This window comes from Somniosus microcephalus, chromosome 8 (genome assembly GCF_052327205.1).
Source record: "Somniosus microcephalus isolate GS21.2 chromosome 8, FLI_Smic_1.0, whole genome shotgun sequence".
NCBI classification, from domain to species: Eukaryota; Metazoa; Chordata; class Chondrichthyes; order Squaliformes; family Somniosidae; genus Somniosus; species Somniosus microcephalus.
The window spans coordinates 5,479,301-5,504,221 of NC_140994.1; the positions used below are offsets into that span (position 1 = coordinate 5,479,301).

Genomic DNA, 24,921 nt, shown 5'->3' on the forward strand with positions numbered 1-24,921 from the left:
GTGGAAATAGTCCCAGTATCACGAGTCTCCCCACCTCTGCTCCTGTGGAAATAGTCCCAGTATCACGAGTCTCCCCACCTCTGCTCCTGTGGAAATAGTCCCAGTATCACGAGTCTCCCCACCTGTGCTCCTGTGGAAATAGTCCCAGTATCACGAGTCTCCCCATCTCTGCTCCTGTGGAAATAGTCCCAGTATCACGAGTCTCCCCATCTCTGCTCCTGTGGAAATAGTCCCAGTATCACGAGTCTCCCCACCTCTGCTCCTGTGGAAATAGTCCCAGTATCACGAGTCTCCCCATCTCTGCTCCTGTGGAAATAGTCCCAGTATCACGAGTCTCCCCACCTCTGCTCCTGTGGAAATAGTCCCAGTATCACGAGTCTCCCCACCTCTGCTCCTGTGGAAATAGTCCCAGTATCACGAGTCTCCCCACCTCTGCTCCTGTGGAAATAGTCCCAGTATCACGAGTCTCCCCACCTGTGCTCCTGTGGAAATAGTCCCAGTATCACGAGTCTCCCCATCTCTGCTCCTGTGGAAATAGTCCCAGTATCACGAGTCTCCCCACCTCTGATCCTGTGGAAATAGTCCCAGTATCACGAGTCTCCCCATCTCTGCTCCTGTGGAAATAGTCCCAGTATCACGAGTCTCCCCATCTCTGCTCCTGTGGAAATAGTCCCAGTATCACGAGTCTCCCCATCTCTGCTCCTGTGGAAATAGTCCCAGTATCACGAGTCTCCCCACCTCTGCTCCTGTGGAAATAGTCCCAGTATCACGAGTCTCCCCATCTCTGCTCCTGTGGAAATAGTCCCAGTATCACGAGTCTCCCCACCTCTGCTCCTGTGGAAATAGTCCCAGTATCACGAGTCTCCCCATCTCTGCTCCTGTGGAAATAGTCCCAGTATCACGAGTCTCCCCATCTCTGCTCCTGTGGAAATAGTCCCAGTATCACGAGTCTCCCCACCTCTGCTCCTGTGGAAATAGTCCCAGTATCACGAGTCTCCCCACCTCTGCTCCTGTGGAAATAGTCCCAGTATCACGAGTCTCCCCATCTCTGCTCCTGTGGAAATAGTCCCAGTATCACGAGTCTCCCCATCTCTGCTCCTGTGGAAATAGTCCCAGTATCACGAGTCTCCCCACCTCTGCTCCTGTGGAAATAGTCCCAGTATCACGAGTCTCCTCACCTCTGCTCCTGTGGAAATAGTCCCAGTATCACGAGTCTCCCCACCTCTGCTCCTGTGGAAATAGTCCCAGTATCACGAGTCTCCCCATCTCTGCTCCTGTGGAAATAGTCCCAGTATCACGGGTCTCCCCATCTCTGCTCCTGTGGAAATAGTCCCAGTATCACGAGTCTCCACACCTCTGCTCCTGTGGAAATAGTCCCAGTATCACGAGTCTCCCCACCTCTGCTCCTGTGGAAATAGTCCCAGTATCACGAGTCTCCTCACCTCTGCTCCTGTGGAAATAGTCCCAGTATCACGAGTCTCCCCTCAAAGCCTCACCCACACTCTTCACCATCAGTTGTTAAATCCGGAGTGGAGCATTGTTGTTTGTCTCGGGATGCAGAGTCAAATTGTAAACTTTGGTTCTATTAAACATTTGAAGCAGAGGCAGGTGCAGAGTTATGGAGAGAGAGGGGAAATGGGATTAATTTTAGATTTCTCCAGCAAAAGAAAGAAAGACTTGCATTTCTACAGCGCCTTTCACGAGCACCGGACGTCCCAAAGTGTTTACAGCCAATGAAGTACTTTCTGAAATGCAGTCACTGTTGTAATGTCGGAAACCAAAGACCTGGCACAGATGCAGGAAGCCATATGGCTTCCTTCTGTGCTGTAAGTGTCTGTGGTTCGTGCTGCAGTGACTGCACTGGCCCAATCAAACCTGGAATGGTCCTGACCTGTAAGCTGGGGGCATCATCGGACAGGTTTCTGGTATGCTGTTGTTCATCAGTATCCGAGATTACTGTGTTTAGATTCATCAAGGGAACAGAGGTGCATTGTCGGCTGGTTTGCAGTATGTACCAGCCTGTATATGCGAAAGACCTAGCACCCTGATTTAAGCCAGGCAGACTTGGAGGCTTATCCTTTTGTCCTGTTAGTATCTGAAATAAATCTCTTACTGAATGTGGATATCCTCGACTCCTATTTTGGTAAGGAGCAAAATCGTATGTTTCTTTGGCAGGACTTCTGACTCCCTGTACCTTTTTGAAACAAACCAAGTGGATCAGTCGCCTACTCTCCTGTCTCCAGTGATTGATGGTTATTCTGCACAACAGAATAGTGATAACCTGACCTTTCCAGGTAAAAGAATCTGGGAATCTGGAATGCTATGGGATGAAGGATTTGTCGTCCAGTGTATCGCACAGGCAGACATCGCCACTGATATCAAACTTACCAAGTGAATTCATATCAGATTGGACAGCTACAGTCCTCCTTTCAAGAATTGAGACCCTGGTCTTTGTTGCAGTGACTCTGGTACCTACGCAGGAACCCACCTCTGTTGAAATCACTTCTTTGGGCTGGTCTGCCGGTCTCTGGGTATTGGATCATTGGACATCTTGTTCAGATTATTGCAAACACTTTGTCAGCATTAAGGTTGAGAGCCTTGTCTGATTTAAGAGCAGGCATGCCGTGAATTAGCTCTTTCTGCCGGTCACCGGACTAAAAGGTTTGGACCATGGCAGGATTACTTTCCAAATATATTTCTGGCTGCAGTCAAGTGCCAACATTCTGGCACTGGTTTCTAAAGCCCCTAGAAGGAGTCATTTAGCACTCGAGTTTTCTAATAGAACTGATTAAAAGATTACTCTGGTGTTTCCCGAATTGAGAACAAGGAGATAGTCTTGGGGGGGGGGGGGGGGGGGTTTGTGAATTTGCTTAAGAATTCTTTTCCTAGCCCTCAATTACTTGAGGCGCCTTTCCACCTGAGAGATACTTCAACACTACTTCAATTCTCCTGGTATGTTTGGAATTGCATGGATGCAGTCATGATTAGGACGGGAGGCATGGGGGAGTATCCTGGGCCCAGACCTAGTGAGAGATTCTGCAGGTACTGTTCCTTAATCCTGTCTAGTGCCTTGCAGGGTCAGAGGATGTACCGGTTCCTCTGCGTAGGGGGGGGGGGGGGGGAAGAGGTTTCCTTTCATTGTATAGATGGGATAATAACATCAAACAATAAACATACTGAAGGAGAAAAATGGCAAGGTTGTCCCTTGGATCAGATCTAAGTTAGCATGTCTACTATAGACAACCCATTTAACAGTCTGGGGAACAATTCCGCCGGCTTTGTTGCTCTGCAATATCTAACCAAGTCTAATGCCACATACCTTTGACTAGCTCTCTGCCTTGGCATGACATTCCATGATCCCTGTACTTCTGGCATTTGATCAGTTATTTTCCATGTTTCAAGAGGTACTAATGGGCACATTATCTGCTTCAGTTGGGAGTTTATTCTACGTAGTCACCATTTGGTGGTGAAAAATTCCTGCTAACATTCTTGCTTTGAGTTAACTATAAAATAAGCCGAGCTGTTTTGTGCCCTTTGTAATATTGCCTTAATGCCCTTCTCCCATTCCCCAGTACATTGGCAGATTGTTGCCCTCATGGGATTCAAATCTAGCAACATTTGAACAGTTGTCTGTTGCCAGCTCAGCTGGGCTCCAAGAATCTGTGTATGATGATCCAAGCTGTTCAATATTGGTCTTGTCTTGCTATCCTTCTTGATCTCGTCCTGAGAGTGAGATGAACGTGGTGAAACTATTAACCGCTGGAAAGCTAAGGTGCCACACCAGAAGTTTTCAGTGTGCAAAGGAATTTGGATAAATCAAGATTAAGACCAAGTTTAGCATTCCTTTTTGTTGGTTTTAATTGGCATCACTGCCAATTCAACCTGGGGCCAAGGTACTTGGCTTCAAATGGGAAAACTCAGTAACCAGTAGAGCTTCTGTTGTCACATTTAATTATGAAGCTGCTATGGTATTGTAACTCGACCATGTCCATCTTTACACTTCTGGGATTCCTTTTTGCTGACAAATGCCATTGGAGCTTTTTTAAATATGCCCTTCTCTACTTAGTTACAGGAGGTACATTTCTTGAATTTCCATCCTCTTCAACGCAGTCCTCTTGCCAATCACTACTCAACATCTGTGTTCCTTGGACCTTCTAACCCAATGGTGGACTGATCTATAACTGGTTGCAGGGAGATAGACTGGGGTGGGGGAAATTGTGAATTTGCGCAAGGAATGCCTCTCCCAGCCCTCAATTGCTTGAGGCTCCTTTTTACCTGAGACACACTTGGGCGCTACTTCAATTCTCCTGCTATGTTTGGAATTGCATGGATTAGTCTGGGCTAAAGCCAGTAGGTGCTGCAGGTCACTCTTCCTTAATCCTGTCTAGTGCCTTACTGCTTTAGCAGATGCACCAGTTCTACTGCATGATGGTAAAGTGGTTTCCTTTCATTGTGATTTGCAGTTTGGAGAGAACCAAGTCTGTATAGTTGAAACTTATCAACATTAGATATGGATATGTTGTTAACCCTGTCTCTCATTTAATGTGTTGCCATATTAGTCCTTTACAAATTTGAGATTGGAGTGGGACCATTTTTTTTTTCCATCCTCACCCATGCCATTTTTCTCCTGTTCTTGTGGAAAGCATTGAATCCGTGCTAGGGTCTAGCTCAATAGACATTGGGCATCTTGATACCGTGGCAAATTGGCCATTATTTGTGTGTGAATCTTGAATGGTGAATATTGGCACCATAGCAAAGCTTGGTCATTTTCTCACCTGAAATACATACATGGGCACAAGCACTTCTATTGACTCTTAACTCGAGGAACTTTGGAAGCAAGAACCATGGCTGATTTTTGTGTCTCCCTCCCCCTCCCATAAACTAATGATGTGCAATGAATTGTGATGCCCCCTTACTAGCACTCGAGCTGAGATCATCCAACTCATCTTAGACCAGGGAGTGAAGCCGGCACATTTCTGGTCGATGTGACTAATTCCCTGGATAAACTGAAGCCTTTGTTTCTGCTAGGTCGATGAGCTGCTACAGTTTTACCTCCGTATGGAAAAGCAGTAGAATTCTCCCCACATTCCCAGATGGTGCTTTCACTGGAACTTTGAGCTTCTGACTGCAAGGGATAAATGCACCCTTCGGAGCGATGCAAATTCTTCTCTCTACTCAGCAGCCAGCGACCTTTTCATGAGACTTCTGTTCTGGTTTTTATTGGTTACCTCCAACATCATTCCATTGGAGTCACCTTAACCCCACACAAGTGGGTGAAGATAGCATTCTGCATGATCACTGGCTGCTATATAAGGCACCTTAAAGCCTGGCCTTGGTGTATCTGCAAAGACACCACGCGCTTTCACTGAGTACCACTGTCCACCTTCCCCACCTGGAAGGCTGTAGTTTGACAGAACAGCACTTGTACCTGTGTACCTATAGCAAATGAAGATTTAGTATATTCCTACCCTTCAATTTAAATTAAATTATACTTAATGTATCCTGCCTTTTATCTGAGTTAGCCTTGTTGGGCATTCTCATGGCATTACTTACAGGAGATGCGTTTCTCAGTAGGTACTAGATTTTTGACCTCCCTTTCAGTTAAAGTGCAAATCGGATTTGGTTGGTCTCACCAGGAACCCTGAAAGTGAACCCCAGCTCCACCAGCTATTTGATTAGAACCAGCCCAGTTTGGTTGCCAGTCGGTAGAATGAGTAATGTGACGCTCCAAAGAGATGGCTCTTGGTGTCTTTGTGATTCACCTGTCTAATGTCCATGTCACCAGAAACCCAAGCATAAAATGTATGCTTGTCGTGTGTTTATCAGGGACGGTTCCACTGTATTAATGCCTACTCGGCGCGCTGAAGTACTCTATTAGCCAGGTTTGCTTTTCTCCACAGGCCTCTGTGTACAAGATCTGTAAGGAGATGTATGATGATGAAATGGATGGTGACTCAATGTCTTATCAGCCGGATATCATTGGTGACAGGTGAGTGTGGAGAGAGATGGCATTTTGTGTGTGTCGGGGGGGTGAAGGAAGGGCTACCTATTTTCTCTCGTCTTGATTGCTTTATGGCTTCTGCTGGGGTCTAGTTCCGGCTTCTGCTGGGGTCTAGTTCCACATGTGCTGGCCACCCTCTTGTAAGTCACCCAGTTGGTTGGTTTTCATTGATGAAGCTGGACACGTGTGTATGTTATTCAATCATTGAGGAAGTCCTCAGCACAAACAGATTGCCCAATACTAAAAATATTTACCTCCCTAATCCAGAGTAGTTGAAGCAAACTGTAGTGTCCCTCCTTCCACCTTAAGATCAACACTGACCAGGGTGGAGATCAACACTGACCAGGGTGGAGATCAACACTGACCAGGGTGGAGATCAACACTGACCAGGGTGGAACCTGGGCTCTTGTTCTGTCCACACATTACCAGAATTTTGGATTCAGTTTCATGGTGAGATTTGAACTTGACGTCCAGTTATAGAACCACTAGCTCCGTCTAGCTTTGACCTAAATCTAGTGTTACCTAATATTGTAAAGGAGATGCACTGAGGAAACTACTTCCTACAAAAAAAGCTTTATTTTAATTAGCTAGCCTAAGTGGCAGTAAGGTTGCTGCAATTGGCCTTAATCTCCCTAGCTTTAAAGGGGATAAATCAGCCAGGATTCCTGCTACTCATTGCTATCCAGTGTATGTGCAAGGGTGCCAGGTGAGAACTGGCTTTGTTTTGGCTGTTCTAATAAGCACTGCTGTCAAAGAGTTGACACTCGCTGTCTAAACATCTTGGGCAAGGTACCAGAGAGGTGTTGCCTGTCCCTGTGGAACTGTACCTCAGCAGGAATTGGTGTCTTACTGAGAGAATATTGTTTCTGTACCTTTTTATGTTGGGTGCTTGTTCTATGGCAAAAGGAAAAATTCAATATGGTCAATGTTCCCCTCTTTTTATAAAAAAAAAATTAAATTCCGTGCGCGGTCCCTTTAAATTTGCTGTGCAGCCGCGCATGCGCAGCATCTTCTAGTGGCAACAGCTTATGAGTGGCCTGCACAGGACCTCGCGATTGACGTGCAGCTGCGCACCTTTGGGGGAGCATTGAATGTGGTGTAATGCTCTACCGGTGTTGGTTTTTGGTGTAATGTGCTGTCTTTGCTGTGTTTGCAGTTTGGTGGGCGGCCTTCTGACGCTGAGCCCAGATTATTGCTTCGTGCTGGAGGATGAGGGAAGTGTATGCGGTTATGCCCTTGGGACTGTGGATGTGAAACCATTTTGTACAAAGTGTAAAGTCTCCTGGATACCTGCTATGCGGGAGAAGTATATTAAACCAGAGGCTAGTAAGGAACTTTCAGAAGAACAGGTACTTTCCCAGAATAACTGGATTCACTTTTATTGTAAATTCAATGAGTGGTTTTAACAGAACCTTAAGGGACTGTTCTCTCTCTTCTGGTACAAGAAAATACACTGGGTTTCTTGCATCTGTCTTCTCCAGATGTGTCTATCTGGGGACTTGCAAGAAGGAACACGCCATTTCTTTCTGATACTTGGTGACCATCTGAGAGCCCCATGGGCCAATTCCCAGGGATCCATCGGGTGTCACAGTTGTGGAAGTAGGGAGCTGATTTGATGTCCAGCGAGTGCCAGAGCTCTTGTCAAAAATAATCAAAACAAAATAGCTGTTTTCCTAAAACCTCAAGCTGTGGGCCTGTCACACTGGGACCTTGCCGGGTGTAACAGCACTGACGTACAAACACACTCTCTTAATGGTCTTCGATTTTTAATGGCATAGAACGTGCTCTGTACAACGCTTCGTGTGTGGTTTCCCCCCCCCCCCCCAAACCTAATGGCTCGCTCTCTGCCACCCCTCTCCCAGCTTCGAAAGTCTCTTTGAACCTTTCTAACACATGTCGTCTTTTTCCTCCCTCTGCAATCCTGATGTACCATCAACAAGCCACAGAACTTCCTGTCAGACACTTTATCAAATGTCTCTCTTTGGTGCTGTTACCTGTGGTCCATACTCGTTTTTTTTTTCTTTGCTGTTTAATGGGCGAACCTAACCGCCTTTGTACACACAGCAAGGTCCCACAAGCAGCGGTGAGATGACCAGTTTTGTGGCGATGGTTGAGGGAACAATGTTGACCAGAATACTCATTGAGTCGTGCTATGGGGTTTTTAATGTTAAACGGGCAGATCCTTTAACGTTTTGCTGCATCTAAGTGAACACTGCCAGTAATGAGTGTGCCTGTAAGTTACTTGTTTTCGGTTCCCGTGTAGAAAATGATGCTGAGCTTCCATGAAGAGCAACAAGGCCTGCCGGAAAACTTCCTCGCCACCTTCCCCTCGCTAATTAAAGTGGAGGTGCACTCGAAAGTGACTGATCCTAGTGTTGCTAAAAGTATGATGGGCTGCTTGCTTTCATCCTTAAAAGCTAATGGTAAGGGCCTTTTTTTCCCCCCCTTCGCTCTCCAAACCATGGTGATTACTGATTATTGGGAGTAGGCGATACACTGGTTGGATCATGTGGAGTAAATCAAATGGTTACCCATCAAAATATTGATTCTTCCCCTTTGCCTGAAACACACGCAGATAAATCGACTGCCGTCCAAACGGTTGAAATCACGGGACAACGTCCCTTTTTAAGATGTGACGACCTCACGGTAATGTTACCAGGGCGAGGGGTTGCAGTCATGAAGGGGAGATTTTTTTCTCCAGAGCTGGGAAGGTTGAAGTGAGCTTATAGAAGTCTTCAGGGTTATAATGAGGTAAGTAGTGACATTCTTTCCACTGGTTGGCGGAATGGTAGTGAGAACTTGTATAATTAAGACAATCACCAATGGAATACTTTCTGCAGAGAGGGTGGTTAAAATATGGGACTCTCATCACAATCTGAATTTAAATATGTAAATTTTCTTCAGGGAGTTGGATGGTTGTTTGAACAATAGAACTATTAAAGGGTATGGTGAGTGAGCGGGATTAAACTGGGTAGGTCATGCGCAGGCTTGATGGGTGAAATGGCCTGTTTGGTTGCTATACATTTGAGGAATCTAGCCATGTGACCTGTGTGATTGCATGCTCTCTCTGTCCTCCAATATCAGGCAAAGGTTAAGCCCCTCTTGTCATATTTTATTGTGCTTACTTGTCTTTTGCAAGATTCTTTTAACCCAAGTTTCCCCAAGTGTGTTTTTGCTGGTTCCTTCCACGTTCTAGGTTTTGGTAACTTTTTTTTAGGAGTGTGGTGTCTATTCTGCAATGAGACCTTTGATCAGGGTGAATGCTGCCGAGTTGGGAGGTGCTCCTTAGCCAGATTACATCTGAAGTGTGTGACACACACTGATTCCCAATCAGAAAGCTGAGTATAGGGCATAGCCTTGGATCAGGCCAATGATGGTGCAGAGTCTGACCCCTTGGCAGATCTCTCTTTAACCTGCAGCTCCTTTTGAAGATCCTGGAGACTTGCGCTGAGGAAACATTTGCACCGTCCATTAGTAGTGCAGATACTGCTGTGGGGAGGGGATATTGTGTGGCAGTCTTGATACTTTTTCCAGTGAAGGAGTTTCCACTAAGAGGTGGGTGACCATCTATGCTCCCTGTAAGTATTTACTGATACCCTGCCTGGTTATTGTGAAAATAAAAACAGTCTTAAAACAGACTATTGCCCTGTTTCGATGGCAGCCTGTGTATGTGGCAAGTGATTACGATTTGCACCGAAACTGGTACTTTTGTCACCACCTGGGATTTTTCATATAAAACTTTAGTGAATCACACCACACTGAGTGTAGAAATCCCTGATGTCCTTTTGCACAGAATCACCTGCTGTAGCTACAGGTAGTCAGAGAGCAAACTTTACATAAAGAAATTAATTAAACTGCATGATCAAGGCTTCTGTTGTTAAGTTAGCTGCTGTTACGCATGTGCACTCTTGGTCCTGCTTCAAATCCTGTTGAATGCATTCAGCTAAGAATAACGGACTGAGGTACACGCATGTACAGTTTACTTTTGCTAGGGTTTTATTTAGTAACTGAGGCAGCGCTGATCTGGGATCTTTGTAACTTCCTGCTCTTGGGGGGCCCCACTTCTAATTGGTGATTCTAACCGCTGGAAATAGTAAGCTTTTAGATAATTGTTTATATTTTGATTCACATCTTGTCTGTTTTTAATTGTGCAGCATTCACATAAACATCGATAAATACTGGGAATGGGCGTTCTGTACAGTGCCAAGCTTTTTTACATCACTGTCTTCAGGTGAATTACTTTGCAAATTTAAACATCAGTGGGCCTTGCTGCAATTTCTGAGACACTGCTTTTGATTTTATCCTTTGTAATCCTAAGCCACAGTCGTCTTCAGTGTTTGGCTCAAGGCCCATATTTCAGGAATGCTGGAATGTGCTCCTCCAGCAAGTGACGCATCTACGGTCTCCTCTCGCAATCTCTGGATTTCACCCAGGACTCCATGAACAAGTACGGATGCCTGGGCGAGGGATGGGGAAGGGAGAACTTGGTTCTGTTCATGTTTTCTCTTTACTAGGGAGCAATAGAAAGGGAATGTCACTGAATCCCAGGTTCAACATAACTCATTTATATAGTACCTTTTAATCTAGTAAAACGTCCCAAGGCGCTTCACAGGAGCGATTATCAAACAACATTTGACACCGAGCCACATGGGAGATTAGGACAGGTGACCAAAAACTTGGTCAAAGAGATAGGTTGGTCAATCAAGTCACGGATGGAGTCTCACAAGGACAGCAGGTGAGGCAGGTGGCCTGCCACACATCCTGGGTGTATTAGGAGCTCTTGTTCCTCTAGGTTGTTTGCAGTGGGTGTCCTGCGAGTCGAACTCCTACTTATTCCCATCTCTCTTTTTTGTTTAGGGTCCCGAGGAGCATTCTGTGAAGTAAAACCCAGTGACCGACGAGGTCTAGAATTCTACAGCAAGCTGGGCTTCTTAGAGTTGGCCAAAATGGAAGGATTCCCGAAAGAGATGTTGGTGCTGGGAAGGAACTTGTAACCGGCGCCCTGTGCAATGTAGTGTAATTAAAGGATGTGTATAATTAAATGTATCTAAATTTAGCCTTAAGCTGAATAACCTGTGTTTAATAATGTTTTATATTTTCTTTTTTTTTTTAAATTTGCAATACACAATAAGGTGAACTCGATCCAGATGGCACTTTGTGAGATGGGTGGACCTCCACTGATGCAGTAACAAAGCATTATCTTTTCCCCACTTTTTTTTACCCTTCTCTTTCCTTCTGTTCTTCCTTCCTCACCTTCCCCCTATTAGATGAGAGGCTGGCAAAGTGATGACTCGTTTCTCTCACTTCTGATGCCAGTCCCCAACTGATGGTGTGTGCTTGCTGTGCAGCCAGTTAAACTAACCATTTCTCTGTCGCAACGTGGCTCTGCTTATAATTGACCATCCGCGGAGGAATAATTGGAGTCCTTGGTTTGTGGTGACTGAGCCCAGTTCAGTTTCATTGGGTGGGATTTTGAGACTTCAACAACTGGTGTTTTGGAGTTTGCTTTTTGCAATTCCTGTGTTTTTCTGTGAAAATTAATGGCCTTTTGGGCTGTAAGTTGATAAGGCGTTTTATATGTAGCAACTCTCAATTTCGGTCTGAACGGTTAAATAGAATTGTTTCTAGATAAAGGAACAAACTGTAAATGTTGGAAATCGGAAACCAGAGCAGCAGTGCTGGGCAAACGCAGCCGGTCCATCAGTATCTGTAGGGAGGAAAGGCAGGCCAATGTTTTGGGTGCATACCCTTCTCCAAAGCTGCTTGAGCTTGTAGATCCAAACCATTGGGTGTGGTGGGAGAGCTCCTTGTGTTTATAAAAACCACCTGAAGTCGGACTCTGACGTGGTCCTGCACTGAGTTTCACTAATGACAACAACTTGCATTTATATCGCACCTTTAACAGAGTAAAACGTCCCAAGGTACTTGTTAGCAGCAGTCCCATAAATGACATCCCCTCCTGCCCGAGTAGCGTTGACGATTTTGTAAATGAAGGATTTGTGTATGAGCTGGCCCCACTCCTTCCTCCCCCTCCAATCCCCTGTAAATATCGATACCCTCCAGGGACCTCGTGTCCTAACTTCCATAAGTCATTGTTTGCTGTGCAAAGGAGAAACCATTGCACAAGTTGGTACAGAGGAACAGAAAAGATGTGCGCTCTGCAGTCTCTGGTTTCATGGCCTGCTTTGGTGTATGGGACCAGCAATCGTTTACACTCTGACCCATTTTGTTACAGTTACAAGTACCTGAGATTTCTGGTGTCACCCTGTGTCCTTTTACTGCGTGCTGCATCTCTTGGCTCTTTGGGCTGTGGATGCACACTAGTCAAGGTGTGTCTCTGTCCTGGCCAACTGATGGCAGCAACCTGACCTCCCATTCAGTCGCCAAGACACGAGTGCTAGTGGGGTCACACAATGGTCTGCTCATTCACCTGGTCGAGTAACCCTACCTTTAGATTAGTTCAAACCACTTCCAGGAATGTATTCCTCAACATTCTGTAACAAAACCATGATTATAGTCTGTTGCATTGTCACGTTCCAGCCATGTGCGCTCTCATTCTAAGAAGCGCTCGATGTACTAAATGAAGCCTGTCTTAAATTGTTAAACTGTTGCTTTTATGCTTGAGGCATTAAGTCAGAGGCAGCAATAATGGCATGTTTTACATATTCAGTCCAATGTCTGGTCATACTGCCCATCGCATTGACACCGGAAAAATCAGTGAACACCTCCCTGTGAGAAGCTGGAAAGGGGCAAGATCTGGAGTCCGCAGCATCCCATAACTTAAAGTGCTCACGTCTGTGAATCTGGAGGTTAAGAATTCACCCCCTCATGTCACCTCCTGGCTGGCTTCAGGCAGTCTGGGTGGGGGAGGGAAGGGACTGGCGACTGAGCAGCTACTTTATCCCGATTTATAGTTTGTAGTGCTGGGAGTTGATGAATTTGCTTTTCTGCCTGCACTGTACAGACAGCGTTCCTGCAACCAGTGTCCGTTGTAGCAATATGGTCTCTGGGATAACTTATTTTCTTTAGTTTCCCATTCAATTGTCCCACTCGCTCGCTTCCTGAATCTCGTACCGAGTGAGAATTAGCCGTACCTCGCACTAAATTCCATCCACTCTTGCCTGTTAAATATTTTTTAATCCACTTATTACTCTGCATCTGCAGGCACTGTACAAATCTCGCCTTTACTGATCGTCTGCTCTCCATGTGGTTCCATCAAACTGATGGGCAATACACTAGAGCGGGGATGAATTTTTCACATCCCTCTCTACCCAAACCCAATCTCTCAAAACTACTCTTCACAGTGTAATATACCAGTTCAACATCAACTTGTATTTATATAGCGCCTTTAACCTGGTAAAACATCCCAAGGTGCGTTATAAGACCAGTCAGACATAGAGGTTGTCTCAATTGAGTAATGGGAACAGTTTGAATGGAAGTTTTAAAGTTGAACAGAAGTAGTTACCAGTAATTGAATGAATGCAGGAAGATGATGGATAACAAAATTATCCAGATATTATGACCCCGGCTAGATAGAAATCTGATCTTACAGAATCCTTGGAATCCATGGACCAATTCTGTTTGAAAATCCATGCTATGAATAAACAGTTTAGTACCTTTTTCTTTATCTCCCACTCTGCCTTGTCAGCACTCCACCCTGTCCCACATCTGAGAAATGCAAAGATACAGCATATCTCTATTTAAACTGGTGTTTCCTCGCTGGGCGTGCTTCAGAACTGCTGCTCTTCACCTGCTGTCTTTGGTCGTCTAGTGTTTGGTTTCTGTGCAGATAATGTGTGGGAGGGGGGTCGGAGAAATGTGGGCTGGGCTGAGGTATCGCTGCTCACAGGAAGTCTCTGGGACTGCAGTTTCATAGCTTAAGCTACAGGAACTGAAAGCATCACCAAAACACCAGAAAATGCACCAATCTCTTGACCGGTCATGTGGAGATTCTAACGAGCCATTTTCTTTTGGTGTTTGGGGGGGGGGGGGGGGGGGTTGGTAGACGAGAACGGGAAACAGACAGTCAATGCTGAAAACCAAAATAGAGATAAAACGCCCAGCAGATTGAGTAAAGTTGCCCGTCTGCAATACTAATCGTTCTCTTTCAAACACCAACCTGCTGTGTATTCTGGCACTTGTTTTTTTTTGCCCCATCAGGTAAAATGAGAACCGCACCTTGTTTAATATTTCCCTCACTCAAGGTGAACTCGTCAACTCTGCCCCTCAAGAACCCAGATTCTGATTGGAATGCAATCCACCTACATTCAGCAGCCACCTGCTCGTGCCTCGACTTAATTCAAAAATAGGGAGGAGGGTGGAGTAAGGAAGTGTGTAGGGGAGTGGTTTGGGTATATAACTAGAACCCGAATTGGAAAGTGACCTTCAGCCGGTATTAAATTGGTTTACAGCTGCCATTTGGATTTTGAGTTGCGAAGGCTCTTGGTTTTCAGTGTTTTGTAGTCTGGTTTTAGTGTGTTGAAGTGTTTGATGCAGGTTTCAATGGCTCCCCCTCCTCCAGGGACAAAACTCATTCGGTATTTTATCACCAGGATTTCAGTGTAGTGTAGTAGTGAGTGAGAGATTTTCACACTCTGTGCATTGGGCATCCAGAGGTACAGTGGCAGATTCTATCCTCCCAAACCTGGGTTGTGGCTGGTGAGCTGTACATCCACAGGATGACGAACTAGTGGCTGCCGTTTCGCAGAATCACACTGGGGTGCTGCATTGCCTATTGTACACACAAGCATATTACCTCTGATCATTACTGTGATATATCGACACCAAACACAGCAGGTGACAACACTTCATTCGTTTCTGTATCTTGGTGGGAATTTAGCCGCGCTTCTCCTTTACCTTCTGCAACCCATTTTGACCGAGCACAAACATACTGCCCGCTCTTGGCATCTGTCGGCTGTAGCTATGAATGGGTGCCTCCGCCCCAAAACTCCTGACTTGCATCAGTGGAGAGAAAGCCCAGACAAGGAGAAAACTGTGTACATATAAATCTTTTTAAAAGATCATCTTTTTGTGTGTGTCTCTTTGTTCGGGTGCAGGATCGAAGGGCTTGTTTGCACAGCATTCACTGTCCCAATATTGTCACACAACATATGCTGCTGGTCTTTTATTCTGGATCGTGTCCTGATAACCGTAGATCCAACAGTTGTGCTGATTTGTAAATGTGAACAAACTAAAGCAGTCCTGGTGGAAGCCAGGGATCCTGGAGGAAAATGTTCACGGAAGCATAAACTAAGTGAATGTGAAGACTTGTAGTAGTCATGTTTTCACAATCAATGTTGAACCTATTCTAATTTCCGTGGCTATCTAATTGACCCAGTTCATTACTACTTTGGGGGATATTATGAGAGTAAAGCTCGGCTCCCTCGCACTCCTTGATGTGGCTTGGCATCACTCATCGTCAGGCAGCTCTTTCACCCCTGCTCCCACAGATCTGGTTGGTGTCTTTGGCTGTGTGAGCTGAATTTGCCAGTGCAGGTGGTATTGCTGCCATTTTGGACCGGCTCGGTTTCAAGTCAGTAGCAAAGTATTTTCTCCTTCGCTGGCTTAGTCATAGGTCTCATTATTGTAACCATTCCCGAGCAAAACCTCAAAAATTACCAGCGTGCACGCGCTTGCTTTCGTGGCCAGAGGTACATCTATTGAAGAGCGAGGCAGTGACCCTGGGGCCTCTGGCACTACTTGTACTGTATAATCACACCGAGTCCTTGGGGCTGTGCATGCACACCAGGCAGTGAGTATCTGACTAGGTTACAGGATAGTCTACTCATTGCCTATCTGATTCAGAGATTCCTGGTTTCTCTCTTTAATGTGACTCAATATTTTGAAGCTATGATGTAATTGATGAGACAATCCTGTGGCTACAGACGGGGGAAGAGTCCAAACCTTTTTTGTTACTGTCTAAAAAAAACATGTTTCCTAACCAGGTTGAGTTTGTCTGAGACATGACTTGTTATGTTGCTGGTGGCCACCAGAGGGTGGCACAGGCCTACTTTTCTCTGGCCAATGATGAAGGAAGTGCTGATAGTTTGATCAGTTTAATGTCAAAAGAGAACATCCTTGTTTGCAAAAATTCAGTTTTATGAACTCCAGGGATCGGGATCAAAGGCAATGAATGAGCAGGGGAGTGGCAGACATCAAATAGCTCTTTCAAAGAGCTGACACACGATGGGCCGAACGGCCACCTCCTGTGCTGTGATTCTATGAAATAGATTTAAGATAAGAACATAAGTAGGAGCAGGAGTCGGCCATACGGCCCCTCGGGCCTGCTCCGCCATTCAATAGGATCATGGCTGATCCGAATCTAGGCTCACGTCCACTTCCCTGCCCTCTCCCCGTAACCCCTAATTCCCTTATCTGCTAGGAAACTGTCTATCTCCATTTTAAATTTATTTAATGTTGCAGCTTCCACAGCTCTCTGGGGTAGTAAATTCCATAGATTTACTACCCTCTGAGTGAAGAAGTTTCTCCTCATCTCAGTTTTGAAAGCGCAGCCCCTTATTCTTAGATTATGCCCCCTAGTTCTAGTCTCACCCATCAGTGGAAACATCCTCACCGCATCCACCCGATCAAGCCCCCTCACAATCTTATATGTTTCGATAAGATCGCCTCTCATTCTTCTGAACTCCAATGAGTAGAGTCCCAACCTACTCAGCCTTTCCTCATACGTCAACCCTCTCATCCCTGGAATCAACCGAGTGAACCACCTCGAGAGCAAGTATATCTTTTAAAAATGGAAACCAAAACTGCACGCAGTATTCAAGGTGTGGCCTCACCAATACCCTGTATAACTGCAGCAAGACTTCCCTGTTTTTATACTCCATCCCCCTCGCAATAAAAGCCAAGATTTCATTGGCCTTCCTGATTACCTGCTGCACCTGCATACTAACTTTTTGTGTTTCATGCACCAGGACCCCCAGATCCCTTTGTACTGTAGCACTTTGCAGTTTCTTTCCATTTAGATAATAACTTGCTCTTTGATTTTTTCTGCCAAAGTGCATAACCTCACACTTTCCAACATTATATTGTATCTGCCAAATCTCTGCCCACTCACTTAGCCTGTCTATGTCCTTTTGCAGGTTTTTTATGTCCTCACTCACTGCTTTCCCTCCCATCTTTGTATCGTCGGCAAACTTGGATATGTTGCACTCGGTCCCTTCCTCCAAATCGTTAATATAGATTGTAAAGAGTTGGGGTCCCAGCACTGACCCATGCGGAACACCACTAGTTACTGATTGCCAGCCCGAGAATGAACCATTTATTCCAACTCTTTGTTTTCTGTTAGCCAATCTTCCACCCATGCCAGTATATTACCCCCAATCCTGTGATTTCTTATCTTGATCAGTAATCTTTGGTGTGGAACCTTGTCAAATACCTTTTGGAAGTCCAAATACACTACATTCACTGGTTCCCCTTTATCCACCCTGTATGTTACATCCTCAAAGAATTCGAGCAAATTTGTCAAACATGACTTTCCCTTCATAAAACCATGCTGACTCTGTCCTATTAAATTATGTTTATCCAAATGCTCTGTTACTGTTTCCTTAATAATGGACTCCAACATTTTGCCAACCACAGATGTTAGGCTAACTGGTCTATAGTTTCCAGCTTTTCCAGATCAGCCAGAGGATGAGCTTGAGACCCTTACCCAACAGAAACTATCAATCTCAGTGTTGAAAGCTCTAACTATCCCTCAGGACTGAGTACGGTAGCATAGTGGTGATGTCACTGGACTAGTAATGCAGAGGCCTGGACTAATGATCCGGAGATATGAGTTCAAATCCCACCAGAGCAACTGGGGAATTTAAATTCAGTTAATTAAGTAAATCTGGAATAAAAAGCTAGTATCTGTAATGGTGATTGGATTGTCGTAAGAACCCATCTGGTTCACTAATGTCCTTTAGGGAAGGAAAGCTGCCGTCCTTACCCGGAGAGGTGACACCAGACCCACCGCAATGTGGTCGACTCTTGACTGCCCTCTGAAATGGCCCAGCAAGACACTCCATTGTACCAAACCGTTACAAAGAACAGTGGTTCAAGACCACCACCTTCTCAAGGGTAATTAGGGATGGGCAATAAATGCTGGCCTTGCCAGTGATGCCCACATCCCGAGAATGAATAAAAAATAGGATCCACAGCCTTTTGGTGAGTTCCAGATTGCCACTAGCCTGTGTGGAAAAAGTTCTTTCTGATTTCACTCCTAAAGGGCTGAGCTCTAATTTTAAGGTTATGCCTCCTTATTTTTATTACCCCATCAGAGGAATTTGTTTTTCTGTACCTACCCTGTCACATTCTTTCAACATTTTAAACACCTCAATCTTCTATACTGAAGGCCATATAGGAATTGAACCTGAGTGGATGGCTGCTGCAGCACCTGCTCCTCTCCCCGCACACAACAGACTCCATGAAACCAGCCACTGACGTGATGCTTTCTGACTCACCGCTCACAACGGAAAGATCTGGCTGCCATGCAGTTATTGATCAGAAACCGCTTTCCTTCCTCCGAACTGAGGGTTACCAAATCCTTGTCCCATCCCACACCCCAGTGTCGTGCGGGCGGGCGGGTGGGCAGTCAGTAGTGCCTCTGCCGCCTTCAGCCCGTGTTTCCTTTGGTTTCTGATTCCCACCTGAGTGCGAATTATGTCCACAAACCCATCAGGAATGTCCCAACACCAGGCAGAAGAAAAATGAGAGCCTCGTGATGACGAGGACATTGCTGCACTCGTTCATTAACCAATGGATGTCACTGGCCTCGTAATATTTGCACCCACTCTAAGGTGGGTCAATCAGCTTCAACATGATCGCAGACTGATGGTGGGGGGCAGTTTATGTATTTAACCCTGGGGGGTGGGGGGAGTAGGTACGGTGGTGTACCGGCTATGTAACTGGACATAATCCAGAAATCCCCCCATAGAGAATTTGAATTCAGCTTAAAACAAATCAAGTGACCATGAAGCTGTTGGATTGTCATTAAAAACCCAACTGGTTCACTAACGTCCTTTAGGGAAGGAAACCTGCCACCTTTACCCGGTCTGGCCGATACGACGGAAGAATGGAGACTCGGCCTGGGTCACTCTGTGTCTGGGAGCCCGGACCCGCTCAGCCTGGGTCAGTCCAGGAGGTGGTGAAGCAGGGGCAAATAGAGATGAGGCAAAGATCTAAATGATTATTGCTATCCCTGATGTGTCAGTGAACTGACAACAGATCACACCCTTGTCCAGCCACCTGGAGAACTGCAGACACAAAGGCTCAGAATGGAATTAACTTGGGACTCACTCCATTTAATGTGGCTTGACTTTATTTTTTATTAAACACAGTGGTACATGGAGCCACAAATACACAATGGTTTAGTCATCAAATCTCTCTAAAAAATAGTTTGTTTTTCTGTGTCCATTTACAAATCTAAAAAGGATTAAATAAAATTCTGGGGAAGTGAGTGTCCATTAGAGAGAAACATGATTCATTCCCTTCCTCCCCTGAGGCACTGACTCCCACGGGGATAGGGTCACTCAGGTGATGGACACCCTCCCTTCTCCTGAATCTGGACAGCGGCTGTCAGCAGTTGTTCGACTGTGGAGGGCTTCACAGCTGAGCCTGATGCTGCCTTTGATCAGTGTCCACGCATGCACTTTCCATCAGGGGGGTCATTGCACAGTGATCAGAAGGGCCCTATTTGATTTCTAACCTATCCAGGGGGACTGAAGCCAGTCGTAGTGTCTGACCGCCAGATACCCTGACTAAAATCAGCCAACTCCCGCAGCACAGACCTCGGGGCAGGGGCGGGGTAGACTCTTCCTGGACTTTCAGTTACGCACCCAGCAAATAAAAATTACACACATGCTTTCCAAACGTTTGCCTGTTGGGTGACCCATATTCCTCTTTAAATATTCAATGGGAAAGATTTATTTCTGTCCACAAGGTGGTGACAAATCCTGTGTTTGGGCTTCAAGTGAGCAGCAGCGTCTGGGTAAAGTCCATCAGCATTAAGGCAGCTCTCCACACCCACAGCCCCCCGGGGAAGAGGGAACACTGAGCGAGGGGCATTTAATACAGCTACTTAAAATAAGCCTCAGTATTGATGGGGTTAATATACTTTGTTACACTTTAATAGCGTTTAAGGTGATTAAAAGTGTTGATAGGAGAGAGAGAAACTATTTCCTCTGGTTGGCGGCGGCGGCGGGGAAGAGTCCAGAATGAGGGGACATAACCATAACTTTTTTAAAATTACACAGAACTTCATTGAATATACAGCACGGAAACAGGCCATTCGGCCCAACAGGTCCATGCCGGTGTTTATGCTCCACACCAGCCTCCTCCCCCTTCATCTCGCCATATCCTATATTTTCTCCATTGTGTGTTTATCTAGCCTCCTCTTAAATGTATCTCTACTATTCGCTTCAACCACTCCCTGTGGCAGCGAGTTCCACATTCTCACCACTCTCTGGGTAAAGAAGTTTCTCCTGAATTCCCTATTGGATTTCTTGGTGACTATCTTATATTGATGGCCTCTAGTTTTGCTCTTCCCCACAAGTGGAAACATTCTCTCTGTATCCACTCTATCAAAACCTTTCATAATTTTAAAGACCTCTATTAGGTCACCCCTCAGCCTTTTTTCAAGAGAAAAGCAACCCAGCCTGTTCATCCTTTCCTGATATGTGTACCCTCACATTTCTGGTATCATCCTTGTAAATCTTCTCTGCACCCTCTCCAGTGTCTCTATATCCTTTTTATAATATGGCGACCAGAACTGTGCGCAGTGCTCCAAGTGTGGTCTAACCAAGGTTCGATACAGGTTTAGCATAACTTCCCTACTTTTCAATTTTGTCCCTCTAGAAATAAACCCTAGGGATTGGTTTGCTTTTTTTATGGCCTTGTTAACCTGTGTCCCAACTTATAGTGATTTGTGTATTTGTACTCCGAGATCCCTTTGTTCCTCTACCCCATTTAAATTCTTAATTTCCAAGTAATATGTGACCTCTTGATTTTGCTTACCAAAATGTAATACCTATTTATTAATGTCATTTGTAATTTTTTGCAGTTCTCAATATTGACGATCCCCCCAATTTGGTGTTGTAATTAGAGCCAGGCCGTCCAGGGGTGATGTCAGGAAGCACTTCTTCACACAAAGGGTGGAGGAAATCGGGAACTCTCTCCCCCAAAAAGCTGTTGGGGCTGGAGGTCAATTGGAGCTTTCAAAACTGAGACTGACAGATATAAGGAAGGGCTACGGAACCAAGGTGGATAAATGGAGTTAAGATACAGATCAGCCATGATCTAATTGAATAGCGGTACAGGCTCGCTGGGCTGAATGGCCTCCTATTCCTAATTGACAAGCACGTGTGAGCATGGGACAGTGGGCTGTGGTTGGCTCCTTGCGGGGGGGAGCCTGATCTGCTCAGTCTCCGTGTGTGGCCCATCGATCGGAGGCCATTGCTCAGTCTCCGCGCGTGGCCCATCGATCGGAGGCCATTGCTCAGTCTCTACGTGTGGCCCATCGATCGGAGGCCATTGCTCAGTCTCCGCGCGTGGCCCATCGATCGGAGGCCATTGCTCAGTCTCCGCGCGTGGCCCATCGATCGGAGGCCATTGCTCAGTCTCCGCGTGTGGCCCATTGATCGGAGGCCATTGCTCAGTCTCCGTGTGTGGCCCATCGATCGGAGGCCATTGCTCAGTCTCTACGTGTGGCCCATCGATCGGAGGCCATTGCTCAGTCTCCGCGCGTGGCCCATCGATCGGAGGCCATTGCTCAGTCTCCGCACGTGGCCCATCGATCGGAGGCCATTGCTCAGTCTCCGCGCGTGGTCCATCGATCGCAGGCCATTGCTCAGTCTCCGTGTGTGGCCCATCGATCGGAGGCCATTGAGGGGGCTGCACTGCACAGGATGGAAGGTCACCCGGGATCTGAGGGGTTGAACGTGCAGACAAGGGTGAGGTGAAGTAGATCGGAGAGCCATAGAATCATACAGCACAGGAGGCCATTCGGCCCATTGTGCCTGTGCCGGCTCTTTGAAAGAGCTCTCATAAGAACATAAGAAGTAGGAGCAGGAGTAGGCCATACGGCCCCTCGGGCCTGCTCCGCCATTCAATAGGATCATGGCTGATCCAAACCTAGACTCACGTCCACTTCCCTGCCCTCTCCCCGTAACCCCTAATTCCCTTATCAGCTAGGAAACTGTCTATCTCCGTTTTAAATTTATTTAATGTCGCAGCTTCCACAGCTCTCTGGGGTAGCAAATTCCATAGATTTACTACCCTCTGAGTGACGAAGTTTCTCCTCATCTCAGTTTTGAAAGGGCAGCCCCTTTTTCTAATCTCACCCATCAGTGGAAACATCCTCACCGCATCCACCCGATCAAGCCCCCTCACAATCTTACATGTTTCGATAAGATCGCCTCTCATTCTTCTGAATTCCAATGAGTAGAGGCCCAACCTACTCAACCTCTCCAAATAGTCCCACTCCCCCCTGCTCTTTCCCCATAGCAAATTTCCCCCTTTTAGTATTTCTCCAATTCCCTTTTGAAAGTTACTATTGAATCTGCTTCCACCGCCCTTTCAGGCAGCGCATTCCAGATCACAACAACTCGCTGCATAAAAAACTCTCTTCACATCTCCCCTCTGGTTCTTTTGCCAATCACCTTAAATCTGTGTCCTCTGGTTACCGACCCTCCTGCCAGTGGATACACTGGTTTACTCTCAAAATCCGTAATGATTTTGAACATCTCTATTAAATCTCCTCTTAACCTTCTCTGCTCTAAGGAGAACAACCCCAGCTTCGCCAGTCTCCCAACATAACTGAAGTCCCTCATCCCTGGAACCATTCTAGTAAATCTCCTCTGCACCCTCTCCAAGGCCTTGACATCCTTCCTAAAGTGCGGTGCCCAGAATTGCACTAAATACTTCAGCTGCGGCCTAACCAGGGATTTATAAAGGTTTAGCGTAACTGGCTTGTGTTTGTACTCTATGCCACTATTTATAAAGAATCAGCCGCTTTGCTCACTGAAGGGACGCTGTTGTTCCGTGTTATTGACACGGGGCGGGGTGGTGCTGAGAACCACCACAGGCAGCTCAGCACGGACCGCGAGTCGAACCTGGCTCGTTCCTGGCCAGTGTGGTTCAGTACTGCACCGCACTTAGCCACCGGGTCACGGAGGGATGGGCTTTTGCGTCACCAGTCCCTCTCTTGCGGCTCCCTGTACGGCAGCCCCAGATGCTCGAAGACGGCTCGCTCGGTTGGCGTGGAGACGGTTACCCCGGCGCTGACCTTCGCGCTCCCCTTCCTCAGGACGTGGCGGTTCAGCGAGTGCTCCGACAGGCTCATGCCCTTTGTCTTGGCCAGGGCCCGCATGGACCGGTTAAAGTGCGCCGATCCGGTGAAGTACATCAGGGCGCAGATGAACTCGCTGTACGGCACCACGATGACATCGAGCCGCCGGTGACGGTGCCCGGGACCTGGGAGACGGCAAACTCCGAGATACTTTTTCTGATTCCCGCTGTCCTCCTGACTGACCAAGTCGTCGGTGAGAAATCCTTTCAACGGGAAATTCAGGAGTCAATAAACTTCTTCCAAAAAATATTCTTTGGGTTTATAAAAGTGAGAGATCTCTCTTAGAGATTTTAAAATCTACTCTGTACACTCCCCGGGTCAGGTACAGCATGGGTTAGATACAGAGTAAAGCTCCCTCTACACTGTCCCGTCAAACACTCTCGGGGCAGGTACAGCACGGGTTAGATACAGAGTAAAGCTCCCTCTACACTGTCCCGTCAAACACTCTCGGGGCAGGTACAGCATGGGTTAGATACAGAGTAAAGCTCCCTCTACACTGTCCCATCAAACATTCCCAGGGCAGGTACAGCACGGGTTAGATACAGAGTAAAGCTCCCTCTACACTGTCCCTTCAAACACTCCCAGGGCAGGTACAGCAGGGGTTAGATACAGAGTAAAGCTCCCTCTACACTGTCCCATCAAACACTCCCAGGGCAGGTACAGCATGGGTTAGATACAGAGTAAAGCTCCCTCTACACTGTCCCATCAAACACTCCCAGGGCAGGTACAGCAGGGGTTAGATACAGAGTAAAGCTCCCTCTACACTGTCCCATCAAACACTCCCAGGGCAGGTACAGCAGGGGTTAGATACAGAGTAAAGCTCCCTCTACACTGTCCCATCAAACACTCCCAGGGCAGGTACAGCACGGGTTAGATAGAGAGTAAAGCTCCCTCTACACTGTCCCCATCAAACACTCCCAGGGCAGGTACAGCAGGGGTTAGATACAGAGTAAAGCTCCCTCTACACTGTCCCATCAAACACTCCCAGGGCAGGTACAGCAGGGGTTAGATACAGAGTAAAGCTCCCTCTACACTGTCCCATCAAACACTCCCAGGGCAGGTACAGCACAGGTTAGATACAGAGTAAAGCTCCCTCTACACTGTCCCCATCAAACACTCCCAGGGCAGGTACAGCAGGGGTTAGATACAGAGTAAAGCTCCCTCTACACTGTCCCATCAAACACTCCCAGGGCAGGTACAGCACAGGTTAGATACAGAGTAAAGCTCCCTCTACACTGTCCCCATCAAACACTCCCAGGGCAGGTACAGCAGGGGTTAGATACAGAGTAAAGCTCCCTCTACACTGTCCCATCAAACACTCCCAGGGCAGGTACAGCACGGGTTAGATACAGAGTAAAGCTCCCTCTACACTGTCCCATCAAACACTCCCAGGGCAGGTACAGCACGGGTTAGATACAGAGTAAAGCTCCCTCTACACTGTCCCATCAAACACTCTCAGGGCAGGTACAGCACGGGTTAGATACAGAGTAAAGCTCCCTCTACACTGTCCCATCAATCACTCCCAGGTCAGGTACAACAGAGTTAGATACAGAGTAAAGCTCCCTCTACACTGTCCCAT

The 24,921-nt window shown here is 46.6% G+C and overlaps 2 protein-coding genes across 4 annotated transcripts in view; one reads left to right on the forward strand and one right to left on the reverse strand.

Annotated features, from left to right (window-relative positions):
• Nucleotides 1-3,142: 3,142 nt before the first annotated feature.
• LOC147113260 (protein O-GlcNAcase-like) lies at nt 3,143-15,024 on the forward strand. 2 transcript variants are annotated; one of them, XM_085994151.1, is made up of 5 exons: nt 3,143-5,989; nt 7,158-7,350; nt 8,265-8,424; nt 8,577-8,752; nt 10,859-10,944. In XM_085994151.1, exons 1-4 carry the CDS (start codon nt 5,928-5,930, stop codon nt 8,720-8,722), a joined length of 561 nt encoding a protein of 186 aa, XP_085850277.1. In that variant the 5' UTR covers nt 3,143-5,927; the 3' UTR covers nt 8,723-8,752; nt 10,859-10,944. The 2 variants fall into 2 exon arrangements, with proteins under 2 accessions (XP_085850277.1, XP_085850278.1); XM_085994152.1 differs by lacking the exon at nt 8,577-8,752 and having other exon boundaries at nt 3,160-5,989; nt 10,859-15,024.
• Nucleotides 10,111-24,921, reverse strand: part of LOC147113261 (DNA polymerase lambda-like) — a 58,129-nt gene continuing 43,318 nt past the window's right edge. The window contains exon 9 of one of the 2 annotated variants that reach the window (XM_085994148.1): nt 10,111-10,511. In XM_085994148.1, coding sequence (XP_085850274.1) covers nt 10,315-10,511 — 197 coding nt within the window. In that variant the 3' untranslated portion in view covers nt 10,111-10,314. Of the gene's footprint in view, nt 10,512-14,128; nt 23,546-24,921 lie in introns of those variants that run through there. The other variant, XM_085994147.1, reaches the window with a different exon arrangement.

Bases quoted from the DNA above. Each gene is read 5' to 3' on its own strand.
- LOC147113260 (XM_085994151.1), top strand. From the start codon at position 5,928: ATGTATGATGATGAAATGGATGGTGACTCAATGTCTTATCAGCCGGAT. The intron at 5,990-7,157 runs GTGAGTGTGGAG...CTGTGTTTGCAG, and splicing joins CCGGATATCATTGGTGACAG to TTTGGTGGGCGGCCTTCTGA. The intron at 7,351-8,264 runs GTACTTTCCCAG...GTTCCCGTGTAG, and splicing joins AGGAACTTTCAGAAGAACAG to AAAATGATGCTGAGCTTCCA.